The sequence below is a fragment of the Pinus tabuliformis genome, chromosome 5_1 (genome assembly GCF_031772625.1).
Source record: "Pinus tabuliformis cultivar Carrire ecotype Pingquan chromosome 5_1, CPIR1, whole genome shotgun sequence".
Lineage (NCBI taxonomy): Eukaryota > Viridiplantae > Streptophyta > Pinopsida > Pinales > Pinaceae > Pinus > Pinus tabuliformis.
In genome coordinates this window covers 141040077-141057394 of record NC_142305.1, presented here as the reverse complement: position 1 = coordinate 141057394, position 17318 = coordinate 141040077, and the positions used below count along the sequence as shown (strand labels likewise).

Genomic DNA, 17318 nt, shown 5'->3' with positions numbered 1-17318 from the left:
ATTCCTACTGCTTGCATTATGTCTGGTCGTGTAGCTGTTAAGTATAGAAGGGCTCCAATCATTGACCTGTAATGAGTTGCATCTACTAGAGGGGAGTCATCATCTTTGCTCAGTTTGCAGTTTGTGGTCATAGGTGTGCTCATGGGTGCACAATCCTCCATTCCATATTTTTTGAGCATGTCTTTTAGATATTTGGTTTGAGATATACACAATCCTGCTCTAGTTTGAGATATTTGAAGTCCAAGGAAATGGGACAGCTCTCCTATCATTGACATATCAAACTCTTTTGACATGTTTTGAGAAAATTCATGGCTCATTTCATCATTATTACTAGCAAAAATCAGATCATCGACATATACAAGAGCAACTAGTAACTTACCTTGATCTTCCTTTATGTATAGATTGCTTCTAGCCACTCCCTTTTTGAAGCCTTTTTGTTGTAGATAGTGATCCAGTCTTGCATACCAAGCTCTTTGAGCTTGTTTCAACCCATATAAAGCCTTTTTCAACTTACAAACTAAGTCCTTTCCTGCTGTTAGATCAAAAGTTTCTGGCTGCTCCATGTAGACTTCCTCCTTGAGTTCCCCATTTAGAAACGCTGATTTCATGTCCATTTGATAGATTTTGAATCCTTTTGAGCAAGCAAATGCCAAGAACATCGTGATAGCTTCCATACGGGTCACTAGTGCAAATGTCTCTTCAAAGTCAATTCCTTCAATTTGTGATTAGCCTTTGCAGACAAGTCTTGCCTTGTTTCTGATAACCTGTCCTTCCTCATTCATTTTATTTTCGAACACCCATTTGGTTCCTATTATGTTTTTGTCCTTTGGACGAGGTACCAGCTCCCATGTCTTGTTCTTCTCAATTTGGGTCATTTCTTCTTCCATGGCTTTTACCCAATGAGGATCCTTACTTGCTTCTGCAAATGTTTCTGGTTCTATCATAGACAGGAGGGCAATGACTTTTCTCTTGGGTGTAATTGTTATCCTTCTTCAGGTCTGCACACCTTCATCTTTATCGCCAATGATCTACTCTTTTGGATGGTGTCTTTGGACATACTTCGTCTTAGAAGGGGTATTAGGTGGTTCTCTTTCCTCTTCTTCTTCTTCTTCTTCCTCATCTATTTCTTCTTGTTTAGGTTCTTCTTCTTCAATGAGAGAGTCATCTTCATGCTCTTCAATTTCCTTTATTGGAAGATCTTCATCAACCTTTAGATCAATGCTTTCCACTATTTTCCTCAGTCAATAATTGTAGCACTTGTAAGCCTTGCTCTGTGTAGAGTATCCAAGAAATATCCCTTCATCAACTCGAGAATCAAACTTTCCTGGTGAACCATCATTTATTTTTATGAAGCACTTGCTTCCAAAGATCTTGAAGTACTTCACCGAAGCGGGTCTTCCTTTCCATAGCTCATAAGGAGTTTTATCACAATTTGGTCTTAATTGAGTTCGATTCAGTGTGTAGACAACTGTCCCTACTACTTCTCTCCAGAATTTAGGCTGTAAGTCTGCTGCTAATAGCATAGTTCTTGCCATTTCTTGGACTGTTCGGTTTCTTCTTTCAACTACCCCATTTTGTTGAGGTGTTCTGGCAGTCGAGAATTCCCTTTTAATTCCATGAATATTACAGAACTCAGTAAACTCGTTTGATGTGAGTTCTCCTCCTTTCTATTTTGAGGCACTTAATTTTTGAATCTTTTTCATTTTCTACAAGGGCTTTTAGCTTTTTGAAACACTCAAAAGTTTCAGATTTATACTTTATAAAATATATCCACATCATTCTAGTATAATCATCAACAAATAACACAACGTACCTTTCTCCTTGGAGTGCTTGATTTCTAGTTGGCCCACATACATCAGCATGGATGATCTCTAAGGGCTTCGATGTAGAGTATTCCTTTGTCTTGTGGCTGATTCTGGTCTGCTTTCCATGTTGACATGGACCACATACTGCTTGATTTGATTTGAACAGCCTTGGGATGTCTCATATAGCTTTGATCTTGCTGATACTGATCAGATTTTCGAAGCTTGTATGTCCAAGTCGCTTGTGCCATAGCCAACTTTCATCTGTCTGACTCAGGTAGAATTTATTTTCTTGAATCTTGTTCAGACTGTAAATGTTTTCTGGTGTCCTCACCCCTTTTGCCACAAGTTTCCCTGAGGTAGAGTTCCTTATTTCACAGTCTTTGGTGCTAAAGACAATCTTATGTCCTTGATCACAGATTTGGCTGACACTCAAGAGGTTGTGTTTGAGTCCATCAACCAGCAGAGCATCTTGAGCTTTTCCTTTTCCATTCATCAGAGTAACTGTTCCTTTTCCTGCAATTCTGCTAGATCTGCTTCCAAAGGACACATTCCCTTCCTTTTTGCTCAGTGAGACAAACTTCCTTCTATCTCCTGTCATGTGTCTGGAGCACCCATTATCTATAAACCACTAGTTTCCATTATTTTGAGCATATAGAGCCAAACCGGATTTGTCCATGCTAGAGTTCTTGCTACTCGTCTTTCTTCCTTTGAGTGGGAAGTCTTGTTCATAGTGTCCATTATTGTAGCAGAAAGAGAAAATCAGATCAAATTTGGTCAAGGGATCAAATGAATTAAAGGTTTTGATTTGTCCCTACCTTTGGGGGCAAATGAGTTGATTATTCTATCCTTTAGCTTTGTCTTTTCACTTCTGCGAGCCATACAATGTTTGGCTTGATGACCGAAGTTTTTACAGTGAAAGCAGTGTCCAATAAAGATGGTTTTGTACTTGTTGAAGCAACCACGGTTTGAGTCGATTTCCTTCCTGGGAATTACTCCTCCCTCGTTCTTTGGATTTGCAATGGGCCCTTGGTGGAGTACAGGTTTGTATTTGCTATAGTGTCCATGATTCGACTCCACATTCTTCTTTGGAGTAATTCTCTCTTCATTCTTGGGATCTGGGGTGCAATTTTCATCTTTTGGATTGCAGGAAAGTTCATCGGCATAGCTTTTCACATTATTCTTAGTGCTTGAGGATTCTCCTTTGAAACCTATTCCAGACTTTTCATGTTGAGGTTTTTGATTTTTCAGAATAGTCTCAAGTATTTGAGAGCTTTTTCACCCCTTTTTAATTTGCTCCAACTCCTTTCTCAAAGACACTATTTCGGTCTCGCGTTCTTCACAAGTCTCTTCCTTTTCTTTAAGCTTTGCTTCCAAGAGGTCTTCTCCTTTTTATTTCCTCGTTTTCCACTTTGAGAGAAATGATTTTGTTCCGTAGTTTCTCATTTTTTTCAATGGCACTTATTAACAGTTCATCTACATTTCCTTCCAGCCCTGAGTCATCATCATCTGCGAGTGCCATGAATAATGCTTCTTGTCTTTCATCATGATCACTTTCCTCATCTGATTTCCTTTTGATGACCATAAACTCATCCTCATCAAACTCATCTTGCTTGGAGAAGAAGTTTTTCTTATTGAACCCTTTCTTTTTATGTGCCATTCTTTTATAATTTCCTTCATCATCACTGTCATGTTTATGAGGACATTTTGCTGCATAATGGCCTATTTTACCACATTTAAAACAGATAAGAGGATACTTGCCTTTAAGCTTAGATCCTTTCTTCAGCTTTCGTACAAATTGAGCTAATTCAGATTCCACATCTGACTCATCACTACAGTCATTCCTTTCTTTCCCCTTCTTTGACCTTAAGGCCTTGAATGCTGCATCTTTGGAGCTTGGGCCACCTTTCCTCATTTCATAGGCAGTGAGAATTCCATGGAGTTCATCCATTTTGAGGGTATCTAGATCCTTTGCTTCTTCTATAGTGCTTATTTTGGAGTCAAACCTGTCTGGAAGAGAGCTTAATACCTTTTGAACAATGGTACTTTCTTCAACTTGTTCGTCCAATCCTTTCAGGGAATTTACCACTTCAGCTACTCAGAGGAGGTATTTTGCAATATCTTCTTCATCTTCCATCCTCAAACTTTCAAATTGTCTTCTGTGAGTTTGAAGCTTTGCCTTTTTGACTTTTGAGTCTCCATCATACAAGCCAACTAGCTTCTCCCACATTTCTTTGGCCGAGGTACAGTGCATGATTTTTGTAAACTCGAAATCAGTGATTCCACTAGTGATGGAGTTCATGGCCTTTGAATTTGCGATGTAAGCTTTCCTCTCGTCTTGGTCTATTGGAAGAGTGGAAGTAGTTTTGAATTCATTTTGAACAAAATGCCAGACTTCAAGTCCAAGGGACATTAAGTAGTAAGTCATTCTTTTCTTCCAAAAACCAAAGTTAGTGCCATCTAACAAAGGAGGTCTTCCTGATGCTTCGTGGTTTCTCATCATGGCTGCAGATCCTTCTTCAAGCTATTAGGCTATTATGAAGAAGCCTGCTCTGATACCAATTGTTGGAAACACTGGGGGGGGGGGTGAATCAGTATTTCTTACTATTTTTTTTTTTTTTTTCTAGTGATTGCCAACAACCTATATAGATATGTCTATGTATACACAGAACACAGAAATCAACAGCTGAATTTAATGCTTTTATTAAAACTCAAGACAGTGCAAAGAAATAAATACAATATAAGTATAAATCTTATTGTGAATACTTTCCAAGCTCCAGCTTGGACTTCAGTGAGACTCCAACCTCCAGAGCACCAACTCTATTTTGCAGTGGTTTTGCACTTAGGAGCACCTACCCCAATGACTTCAGTCCTATTCAGTTTTGAGGCTCCAACCTCTTGGGCTCCAACCCAACCTTGGTATAAACAGGTATGCTGCTGCACTCTATTCAGCTGAGGTTGTCTCACTCCTGCTCTCCTGCCTCTGCTGCTTCTACTAACTCTATAGCCTCCACTGCTTTTTCTGCCTCTTTTTCCCCTGCTGCTTCTACTATCTCACCCCCGGGTTCTTCACCACCATAACCACGCCAAAAGTTCTTTGTTTCTACTGTTTTATACATTCCCATGCCTTTTTCCATTCGTTTCCACTTACACAGTCTCTTACACTTCCTCCTCAGTCGCTGTCAATTCCTCTGACTTGCTTAATCTTTCAGCTTCCCTCTCTTCAGTAGCAGCAGCCATCAAATCATTGAACTGCTCTGATTTTCCTAGTATTATTTTAACCTTTACTTTCTGGATGGGACGACCTCTTGATTCATCTCTCATATCAATGGTATATGTTGAGATTTTCTTTTCTATAGCTAGACCATTGTTCTTCAATATCTCAGGAACAATAACCATTGTGGCAATGGCCATTCCTAAAGTAGATAGCTCCACTTCTTCATGCTGCTGCATATACCTCTTGGCGAGGTTGACATAGAAGAAGAGCAGCTTCTTGGTATTGGAGACTTGAATCCTATTTTTCTTGTGAACATCATTCAGATCCATGTTTCCAACTCGCTCAGTGATTTCTTCCACAACTATCGTTCATGTGCTTTTCTCTTCCGGAAATTTTCCCCTCTTAATACCTTTGTGTTACTTCTCCGCCTCCACTGTTTTATTCCAAAAAAACCCACGTAATCATGCCCATATTAGCCTCTACCGCATTCGCAATCACAGTCATTGATCACCCTCATCCAACAGTTCCCACATCACTACGACGTTTTGCTTGCACATTAAACCTCGTGCATCTCCTCACTGGCCAATCAAACCCTGCCGCGATCGAACGCTAGTTGCACCTTTCCTCGCCGAAACCTGCATACGCGTTAACCTACGGGGGCAGCAGTTTTCATCTGCCACACATCGTATTTTGATTGGATTGCTAGCCCTTGTACATATACCACCGAACCCCAATGGGCGGTGCGGGGAATACCGCCTACCTGTATGTCTCCTGCGCATTATCGTCCGTGCATCTTTCACGTGCGACGACCGTTGGATCCACTGCTCTTTGATCTGACGGCTCACATTCACCTCTCTCGCCCATCCTCCTGCTCGTTAACCTGGGTGCATCTTTATCGCCCGCGACTGTTGGATCTACCCGTCGTGTTGTATCTGTCGTCCATCTACGCAACTCTGATAGTGTATTTGTCGGGGATTCATAGTATTCCGCCTCTGTTTACGTTAATGCATATTTATATGGTTTCTGCTCCGATAGCTCTGTGTGCTCCTCTTCTTCGGCTCTATCTGCTCCTCTTGCCTCTATCTGCTCCTCGAATATTGCCATATTGACATCAATGACAATCTGTGTCCAACAAAAGTGACATATACAAAATTTTGCAGAAAAAAAGAGGGAAGTTCAGATTTAACCCGGAAATAGGAAGTCCCCCATATCATATGTGTTGTGCTCCCACGTGATCTCCAAATACCATTTACCTGTCATTCCCAACAATCCTTTTTTTGATAATCTATCTGCTTCCTTGCTTTGGTTCCTGCCAATATGTTGGATTGTGGATCCTTCATGAAGTTGCCAAAGAAGATCGATCCACTCCAACCATCCTTGTAGCATTGGAGTGTTAATGGAGGCTTTTCCCAAGACTTGGTCAATAATGATCTTCAAGTCTCCATATATGTGCAAATAGGGAATATTAAGGAAACTGCTGAACCAGAAGAGGCCCCATAGTGCTATTGCTTCTGCCTTGGTGTTGGTGCCGCGGCCTCCGTTCCAAAAGACCCTATAGGATGGTTCAACTGATATACTCATCCAAAACCCACATGCGTAGGAACTTCTTTGTGCGGCCCTGTCAAAGAAAACCCATCAGATACAAAAACTGTGTATAGATATGCATGTGTGGATTGTTGCAAGAACGTATAGGTTGTGAAGAGTAAACAGTGAGATTAGATATGATTCTATCAATAACCAAATATAAATCATCCAATGAGTCCTAAAAAAGATACTTGTTCCGCCAGTTCCATATGGCCCATAAGAGGAATAGTGGGATGGATCTCCAGGAGGACTTCTGAGTGCTCCACCATTTTAGGGAGTCCTTGATGGAAGTATGTTGGATATAATGGAAACCAATAATATCAGAGAGCTTCTTCCATACCTAAATAGTATAATGACAATGCAAGAAAATATGATTGTTGTTTTCGGTGTCTCTTTTACAAATTGAGAATATACCCAGACCATGCAAATGCCTTTTCTATAGATTCTCCCAGATCATATTCTTATTGTGGAAGACCAGCCATGAGAAGATGATAATTTTATTTGGAATTTTTGTTTTCCATAAGGCAAATAGGAATTGGTGTTCCACTTGACTAGCCGCCATTGTGGAAAGAGTTGAATGTGTCAACTACAATGATATTCTCAGCTGCCATCTTTCCTTTCCAAGTGATTGAATCCTGGGTTCCTGTGTGGCAAATGCCAATGTGTTTAATAGCAGCAATAATCTTGTTCCATTGCAGTGCCATATGACCATTGAAACCAAGCATGTGAGATTCTTTCCAAATGGGAAGTGGACCTTGCCAATCATTTATGTCTTGACCCCAGAAATAATTACCATGTCCATTAAGGTGATGTATGATGTTCGTAGAGATGGAGCATTCCTCTCCAGCACCTAGGATTGGGTCGATACCAATGCGGAGATAGTTTCCTGATTGAAATTTCCATGCAAGTTGTTGAAAAAATATTTTTTCCATTTTCCGAAAGCTTTGCCAAATGGTTGATCCCTGTTTGATGCCAATGGTGCCCTTTCTGTACCAAAACCTGAAATCTTTATCTTTGAGGTACTTATGATGTATGATTTTACTCCAAGTACCAGTTCCAAATAAACCACTCCAAAGATATTTCATCAACAGTGTTCCACCAAATCTACGAAGGTTCATGATACCCCATCCACCCATATCCTTGGGGAAAGTAATGTTGGATAATTTGGTTAAGTGATATTTTTTCCTTTCATGGTTCCCTACCCAAATGAAATTTGTCGTTAAGCGGTTTAGCTCATTTACAATGGATGCAGGGATGAGGTATAAATGAGCCCAATAAACGCCCATCTGGGCTAATACCGCTTGGGTGAGGACGACCCGCCCCCCAATGAAAGGCATCTGAACTCCCACCCAGGTATCCTTTTAAAAAAAGGTCAACAATCCATTGTCAATCTGCAATTCTGTAGCAGCAAGGTTTGATACGATGTCTTAGGTATTTCATTCCTTTTTTTATTGACAATGCCTTAATGCCAAATAAACCTTCTATATATGAAATAACCTCCATGTCGCAATTTCCATGATATGAGACAGATTTTTTATTACTCATGTGCAGTCTAGAAGCATTTGTGAATTTGTTGAAGATATGAAAGAGATATAACCAGGAAAAATGACAGAGCATACCCAGGATAAGGATATCATCGACAAAAAGGTTGTGTGAGAAGTTGATGTTCCTTTTCATCTTCAGTGGCTGAAATTGTTCCTCCATAACCGCTCTTTTTATGTTCAAACTTAAGCTATCCATCGCTATAATGAAGAGAAGAGGGGAGAGTGAGCATCCTTGACGCAGCCCTCGAGCAGCTCGGAAATATTTTGCTGGATAACCATTTATTATGACAGCACAGTTAACATTGTCCACACATGCCATTGTCCAATCTATACAAGTAGGTCTTAGTCCAATTTTGATAAGGATACATCGAAGAAAGCCCCAACCCAGGCAGTCATATGCCTTCCTCAGGTCAATCTAAAAAATAGCTGCATCTAGATTCTTGGTGTATATTGTGTGCATGCTCTCCTATGTATTTGCAACATCATCGTGGATGAGCCAGTTCTAGAGAGAGCCATGTTATTCTGGTGAAATATAGCGCGAATGCGCATTCTGCCTGCAATGGTCTTTGATATGATTTTGTATATAATATTGCACAGGGATATAGGTCTGAATTCCGAGAAACATTTTGCATTGCTGTTCTTTGGAATGAGGGAGATATATGTAGAGGTGATATGTTGGTGTATGAAGCCCTTGGCCTTGGACTTTTCCACCATGCCCAGTAAATCTCCTTTAAGAAGTTCAAAGAAATGTGTACAGAGTTCTATCGTCCATCCATCAGGACCTGAACTTTTATCACTCTTAAAAGATTTTAGCACATTCAGAAGTTCTTCCTCTGTGACTTCCTTGTATAGTTCATCATTTTGTTCTGCCTCATACATAATCGGATAAGGTTCTATCCCCCAAATTAGGTCCTCAGCCATTATATTATCATTCGTGCCATATGCTTTTTTATAGTATTGTACAACAGCATTGAAAATTCCTTCTTGTGATTGATGAATTTGGTCATCCTCATCCATAATATCCTAGATGGAGTTTATATTGCGGCAATGATTTGCATAACGGTGAAAGAATCTGGTATTGCGATCTCCTTCCTTTATGCAGGTCACCCTGCTTTTCAATCGCCAAGTAGATTCTTCGATAGAAAGAAGATTATTCTTACGGAGTTCAAGTGTATGAATGCGGAGCCGAATCTTCGCAGAAAGACAGTGGGAGGACACTTTAGGCAGAATCATGTCCATTTCATTTTGTATGTCAATAAATTCTTTCTTGAGGTCCCTGTACTTCTGTTTCTACCAGTGTTTGACATTCCCATGAAGGGAGTCCAATTTGTCAAGGAGATTAATCATGGGGGAAGTGCCAGGAAGAGATTGTCGACCCCAAGTCTCCAGTACTAGCTTATTAAAATCCAGATCTTCCAACCAGGATCGGTTGAATTTGAAAGGGATGACCATACGAATGCCTATTTTTCTCCATTGAAGTGAGATAGGCCTGTGATCAGAAATGAAATTGCTGATGGTTTCAGCGTGAACATCCCCAAGTCACTCCAGCAATTGTTCGTGGATTAGAAAGCGATCCAGTCTCTTGGCCACATATGCCGTGCCAGTACGACCATTATCCCATGTTGGAACAATTTTAGCCGAGCATATGTCCACAAAATTATGCAAGACGATGGCATCTTGAATCAATCCTGCCAAGGGGTCAATTTTTCTGTAGTGACCCCATACTTCATCACGACTTATGGTACAGTTTAGGTCACCCGCAATGATAAGAGAAACCAATTCCATCATCCCAGAGGAGAAAAGACAATCCCAAAAAATGAATCTGTCTTTGTAGGGAGCATATACATTGAGAATGTGAACATGGCCAGGTATTCCGTGAAAGCTGGCTTCCAGCAGAATACCCACAAAACACCGAAAGGCCTTTATATTAACCCAAGCAAGGTCCCATAAGGCCACCAAACCACCAGAGAGGCCCGAAGCAGCAGTTGCAGAAATGTACCAGTTCGGAAACATTTTCCGAAAGTATAGAACAGCCTGTGGGACACTATGCATAGATTCCTGGATGAGAATGATATATGGGTGAAGTGAGGATAACAGGTTTTTGAGAGCTAAGAATTTAGGGGCAGCCCCCAGAGCCCAGATGTTTAGGGAGATGATGCAAGTCATGTGAGATGGTTATCGGGCTGTCGTGCTCTAAGGGCCCCTCAGGGAGAAATGTCTGCAATTCGAACATCAACTAGAAAACGATCCATTGGGGAGGTAAAAGGGTTTTTCTTAGTCCATCCCCAGAAATGTCAGCTACCTCGGTTCTGCTTCCGACAGACGGTAATGTTACCCGCCGAGGTAGGGCTGATGTGGGGGGAGGTAGAGTCCCTAGGTTTGTGGATAGTGAGAGAATGTAGGTCTAGGGTATTTCTTTGTAAAAGGAAGTCTAGGTCACTTCCGACAGAATTTGTAGGAGAGGCAGTAGGTGAGTTGGGGGGGTGACACTAAGACAAGGGCCTTTGTCCTTGGGTTGACAACGGGGTGGTATTGGGGAGGGTACATATGAGACATGTGAAGTGGATGGTATGTCATGGTAGGGGTGTGGAGGCGGAAAAGGAGCTGGTAAATCCTGACAGGGGGTAGGTTCCAGTGGAGGTAGGCAATTAAAATGTGCAGGACTGTCAGGTAATGGAAAGTCTGACTTATTAGTGATATTCAGAGAGGACGGAATGGAGATTGGATATGATACAAAAGATCCAAAAGCAAGTGGGTGATAAGAGCTTTGTTTCCATGGCATACCTGGTTGAGGCATATTCTGATTATGTGACGCAACCCGTTGACCCTTCAGGCTTGGACGTTCCCTATCCAAGTTGGACAACGTGGAGCCATTGTAGCATTTCCGGCCATGTAGGCGACCTCCAGGCCAAAGAGGACATTGTTCATGCAGGTGTCATGTTCGGTGACAGAAAGAGCAACGAAAGGGAACCCCCCAGTAATCCAGCTTTTGATGGAGATTAATATCCCCCCAATGCAGTTTGATGTGATCAGGGAATCCCCCACGATATTCCTTTTCAATGAGAATCCAAGCGACTCTCTTGTCCTGTGCACCAAGTCATCTTGGATCCACATAAAAAAAAATTCCAATGGCATTTCCTATGTCTATTAGAGCCTGTTTCGTCCATAGTTTGATAGGCAGGCCTAGTAATTTTACCCATATCAACTTATGGATAGGTGTATTTTACAAGGGATTATATCCTATGTACCAATTATGCAGGGCTAGGAAACTTTTTCCATGAACCCATGGTATGGTCTTAATTTTCTCTAAGTCCTCCTGACTGAGAAAATGAAAACTGTATTAGCCTTTCATTAATTTGACCATAGTAGGCAGGTATCCGAGCATAGTTTTCCATTCCTTCCCTAACCAATTCTGCATCTCAGAGTCCTGCATTGCCGAGAAATACCATCGGCCAACTAGAGCACGCTTCTGTAGACTATTAGTGCGGTCGACCAGGGTGGCATTGTCTAAAGCTAGAGCTGGAGGTGGTGGAGTGGTTTTAATAGACTGATGCTTGTGACGACGTTCATGAAATGCATGTCCGCCACCCCACGTTGAATGAGGCGATAGATCGACAACAAGCACCCGGTCATTCCCGAGAGTGGTATGCCATGCATTATAGTTCAATCATTTTATTAACTTTATTTTACTTTAAAAAAATATAATTAAAGTTTCAAAACACATAATATTATTACAATTTGGACATTAATAATATAATTACTATTTAATAAAGAGGAAAAATGGCATGCTTAAATAATTATAATGCAATCATTGGTTGAAAATGAATTAGTAATAGATAATAGTGACTCATCGATTTATGTCAATTACAATTATTCAATTAGGTTAAAAATTAAAATTTAGAATTAAATGCAATGGTTTATCTAAAATAAAATAGGCCAAAAAATATTGATTCACACTAATTTATGTGGCATGTCTATGACCAAATTGGATTAATACTTAAATATTAAAATTAATTCTCAATTTAACTAATCTACAAGTAACAGGTCATTGGAACTTCAAGTACATGTGGGTAGATTAAATATTGTATATATTTTGGTTCACTTGGAATTTTTTCCTATCTTTCCCTTGATTGGTTATGGAGTGTAAGAAATATATGCAAAAAAAAGGTTGAGGTAATGATAGTGTTAATTTGGGTTTGTGTTACATAATAGGAAAAAAATGGTTAATTACATATAAGAATTTTTTTTCCCTTTAAATTTATTTATTATATAGTCATTTATCAAATATTTATTTTATAGATAAATGTATAAAAAGAATTTAATATATTAGTATGTATGATGATTCCAAATAAATTATCAATCCAATCAATTAGAGTGAATATCAATAATTGGGTAGTGTAAACACCAATAAAGATACTAAAAAATACATATTTGTAGTTTTTCAATAGAATAGGAAGAATACCAATTATGGATTAGAAAAAATGTTGCAACACATAATTAACCAAGCATCATTTTCCCCTATAGATTCCAAAATTCATGGTTGGATAGATTTTTGTACAAGGAGGAAAAGCACCCAAGAAAACCCCAATTGAGGTTTTGTAAATCCAAAAATGTGGATAGGATAGATTTATTTATTCTTAATTGAAAAGAACAATAATATAGGACAATTAAATAAATTTAGAACCTACCTAATCATAATGACACCCCTAATCAAAGTTAAATACAAAGGTAAAAGTCATGGAAAAGCTCAAGGAGAGAGCCAACCTCAAACTTAGAGTTGAAAATACTCCAATTCTAGTCTACTCATTTGTTATGTTTTTTCAAATTTTTTTTATCCAAGTACATTTAGAGATACCAATATGGCAAGGGATAAAATGATATCATCACCACAAATTGATTAATCCAAAACATTTTCTCGCATGAATTTACCCAAAATCTAGCTAAATTCCAATATCACTTCAAGTGAACAAGTAGAACAAGGCATGGAATGACGGGAAAATAATGGGTTAATGTCTATTGGAATTACAAAGAAATGTCTATCATATGTGGACAATAAGTAGCTAAGAACTTTAAATAATGTCAATGGAATCATCAAACTTAAAGAGAATATCATAAATATTAAACGGTTATTTATTTTTGACAACCCAAAAATATTGAATAAGGGAAAAAAAAAAGAGCTTTCAAAAATAAACTAATAAATAAATTGCAAAGTATCATCATAAAAATTCCTACAGTGTTCAACATTAGAAAACCTAACCCTCTTTAATAAATAAATGGCAAGGTATCAATCTTCAACATTAAGAAACCTAATCCTCTTGTAAACCTTAGCATGGCACCAATTCTAGAATCCAACAAGTTGTGTATCAAAGAGAAGGAATCCTATTTAAATAAAATAGAATATAATTTTGTGCAAATCCAGTTACCACTTTATTTGAAATGCATTATTGGGGTTGGTCACGGTTCCTTCTAAACGGAAATCCTCCCTTCGTCGTGCGGAACAAGTTTTATGGGCAATCCATCGACAGGGGAAGGCATGGGGTCCACAATCACCTGCTCACAGGGATTCACTAAATTCCACCTGAAATTCTTTACAATATTATGGAGAAAAACAAGAATTTCCATTCTTGCAAACTCATTACCCGGGCACATTCGTGGGCCACCTCCAAATGGAACAAACGTGTAGGGAGGAGGTCCCTCTCCCTCAAATCTCGATGGATCGAATTTGTCCGGGTCGCTGAAATACTCAGATTTCCGGTGGGTCGAATTGACGGTCCAATACAACTGTTCATAATACCCAATAATAGTAAGATAGTTAATCTCAGTAAAATTCTGAAACAAGGATTTGAGGCAGGGACTCACCTTCCATCCTTTAGGGATTGTGAATCCCTCGTATGTGAAATCTTTGATGGCCTTGCGAAAACTTCCTTGAACAGCAGGGTACAGCCGAAGCGCTTCCTGAGCAACTCTCCACGAATATTTCATTCTTTGGAGATCCTCCCATTCTAGAAGTTGCCCTGCCTTCTTTGAACTTGCTATATCCAGTTGCTCTGGAAATATCAAATGAAACTTTGGGGTTTAAGAAAACTGTAACAAATGATATAAGTGCTTTTTAAAAAACGAAAGAAACTTAATTTAGCATCCACTTATTGGGTACTTCAAATGATGAACTATCCTGTTGATTGGGATGGTCCGGACATAATCTCTTGCCTCGGTTGGTGGACAGTGGATTACAAACCACATAGTACTTTGGCCTTCTTTATTATCTGCTGTATATGGAAGTCTAGAAATGCCTATATTTTGATCAAGTTTTGCCAAATATCTTGAGGATCTGTTACAGCATTCTTTCTTACTATTCAGAATTTCCTGTCCCCTTGTCCATAAACGTCCTGTCCCTCCTAGAGACTTTTGGTCAGCCTATCCTGTGGGTTTCTTTGACAGCGCATCAAGTTTTGATTCTTGTGGATGTGGTGTGGCCATTCACATTGGCCCTTAGGTTTGTTATAGATTTTATGTGGGTTTCTTTGACTGCGCATCAATTTTTTATTCTTGTGGATGAGGTGTGGCCATTCACATTGGCCGTTAGGTTTTTTATAGATTTTATTGGCACTGTGGCTTGGGATCCAACACCTCAGTCAACTTGATTGACACTTTGAGGTCCTTCACTGTGTAATATAGCTGAATCTCACAGACCTCATTGTTTTTGGTGACTCCATGATAGTGATAGAATGGGCTAATGACAAGGGCTCTTTAAATTCTTCAGCACTTGACCCATGGAAGCTCCACATCAAAGCTCCGTCTGCCAAGTCCCATCATATATCTATTCTGCATATCTATAGGACCCAAAACTGTGAAGCAGATAGCCTCTCAAAAATGGGCTGCAGCTCCGATCCTCATCATATTATCTTCCAGAAAGTTGAAGATGGCATTCAGATAGGAGAATGCCCCATCCCTATTTAAGGAGTTCTTTTGGTCTGCAGGGCTCTCTGTCACTCCCTTGTTTTTTTGAAATGATCATCACCAGGTTTTCTTTTGGCTTGTCGGGCTTTTTTGACTTGACCTATGCTGATTCCTATCTACCATAAGGAGGTAAATGACATTGTTTTCCCAGTTCCAGGTTAATTGTACAGAGTGGTTATGGATTTCATCGGCTATTGAGAATCCCTCTCTCTCTCATATGTGTTATTTTCTCATTTTATATAATAGAAAGCAATTTTTCCTGCGTGGAAAAAAGAAGCTAGTCCTCTGGGTAGGGGAACATGGACATCAGAAATACCCATCTATATTTTCAACAGAACTAGGGTTCACAGATAAATATCTCAAGAATCATCCACCTACTTATTCTCTAACATACCTGCCCTAAAAAAGCACGGAGGCCTCCCACCGGAAAACATAATAGATGCTACGATAAATCAATCTCTAATTCTAGTATTGGAGGATAATTGATTGACTGGGCGTACCTCTTAGTACTTCTTCATAGCACTGAGGGTTCTCCGCCAAAAATTTAAGCAGCACCGTCAAAGTAGAACTGCTGGTGTCATGACCTGCATATAATAGCAGAAGGATATTGTCCTGAATCTCGTTGTCTGTGAGAGACGCACCCTGCTCGTCAACATTAGAGAGCAGGAAAGACAATAGATCTTGCTCTGGAGAAGCTTTTCCCATAGCCAATGCATATTTCCTCTCATTAAGAAGGCTGCCGAGTTGTTGGCGAATGGCATTAGCTGCGCGCCTGGCTTTGTTATATCGCGTACCGGGTAGATCTATGGGAATCTGCATTACTCCTTTCACAAAAACCATAAAATGATGCCAAAACCTCGCTTGCTCTTCTCGATTGTTTATGGTGGCAAACAAGTCACAAGCGAGAGAGAAAGTGTAACGTTTCAATAGAGGTAAAGCCGTCACCTCATCTTTACCGATCCAGTACTCGGCCAGGTGATCTTTGGTCATGGAATCCACTCGCCCTACAAATTTCTGAAGGGCTTCCGGCCTCAGGAACGTCATCAGGATTCTCCTCAACCTCTTCGCATCGTCTCCAACTGCTGTAATTAAAGAACTTCTGAAGAGATTTCCCACAGAGGTGGGCCATGAATTGACCACCAGTTTGTTCTCGTTGGAGAACAAGAAGCGGTTGCCTTGGGGACTACAAAATACCACAGTCGGGTGGCCAACAAGGGAAGTGGTGAACACGTTTCCATACTTCTGTGTTCGACGGTCACAGAAATCCTGGGGACTTCCCCTTCTCTGGCATCCCAGAAATTCTAATGTCTCGCCGATCAAAGGCCATCCAAAGGTGCCGGGCGGGATTCCTCGTAATGCCCTAGTTCTACGGTTAGTGACGAGATAAGAGAAGGCGGCGAATCCTATAACAGATGCGATAAATACAGTGAAGATGAAGGGTGGCTTCTCCAGATGTTGGGCCTTGTGTAGCACTGTCGCAGCTTCTTTCCAAATCATGGTAAGTATAATTTGACGGGCTCCAAACCTGGAACTAAAAAACGTATAAGCTCAAGGCCCGGAGATCACATACAGACAGTGGCTTATTGTTGGGCGTGAAGGCCCTATACATATATATATCTATGTTGCAGGTAGTGACACCGTGTCTCCAAGGGGGTGTTGGATGCCCTGTAGGAAGAACCAATCCATTTGAGCAACGTTTTCCTTGGATAACTAGGACCCATTTTTTTTATCGACTTTGTTGTCTTCCACAATGCTTCGAGTCCATAAGTTTCGTGAGAGTAGACTTCCTTGTTTCACAGGCGCAGAGTTGTGTTTTAGTGGCAGGGGTTCATTCATCCGCCGACAAATAACGAGTCTACCTAGGTCACGGGGCTCTATATGTTCCCTGTTGGATTACTAGGGCTGCCAAAATTTAAAAGTCGGCATATAGAACTCTTGTATTTATGGTCTATTGGTTAGTTATTTTCAGTTTATTTATTTTGCTTTTTTTTCAAAATATAATGACGTGTATCCAAGCTTCTATAAATTCTCTATCATATATATATATATAAAAATTTATGATAATTTAATTGTTAAATTAGCATAATTATTATTGGCTGCTATGAATGCAGAATGACTCATCACTTTCATTCAAGGAAAGCTAGGTCACCTGTTGGTGGTAAGGTTACACTCTTGCTAGAGTCTTCTAGGTCTCTTGCAAGAGGCCTCTAGATC

The 17318-nt window shown here is 40.0% G+C and overlaps 1 protein-coding gene and 1 pseudogene across 1 annotated transcript; both read right to left on the bottom strand.

The window, feature by feature from the left end:
* Positions 1-4961: 4961 nt before the first annotated feature.
* LOC149163815 (uncharacterized protein At2g34160 pseudogene) lies at positions 4962-5348 on the bottom strand (annotated as a pseudogene).
* An 8155-nt stretch (positions 5349-13503) lies between these two features.
* LOC149163814 (cytochrome P450 716B1-like) lies at positions 13504-16860 on the bottom strand. Its single transcript, XM_089430808.1, has 3 exons — positions 15605-16860; positions 14007-14194; positions 13504-13928 (listed from the first exon to the last, which is right to left on the bottom strand). The coding sequence occupies exons 1-3, from the start codon at positions 16599-16601 to the stop codon at positions 13614-13616; spliced, it is 1500 nt and encodes a 499-aa protein (XP_089286934.1). The 5' UTR covers positions 16602-16860; the 3' UTR covers positions 13504-13613.
* Positions 16861-17318: the final 458 nt, after the last annotated feature.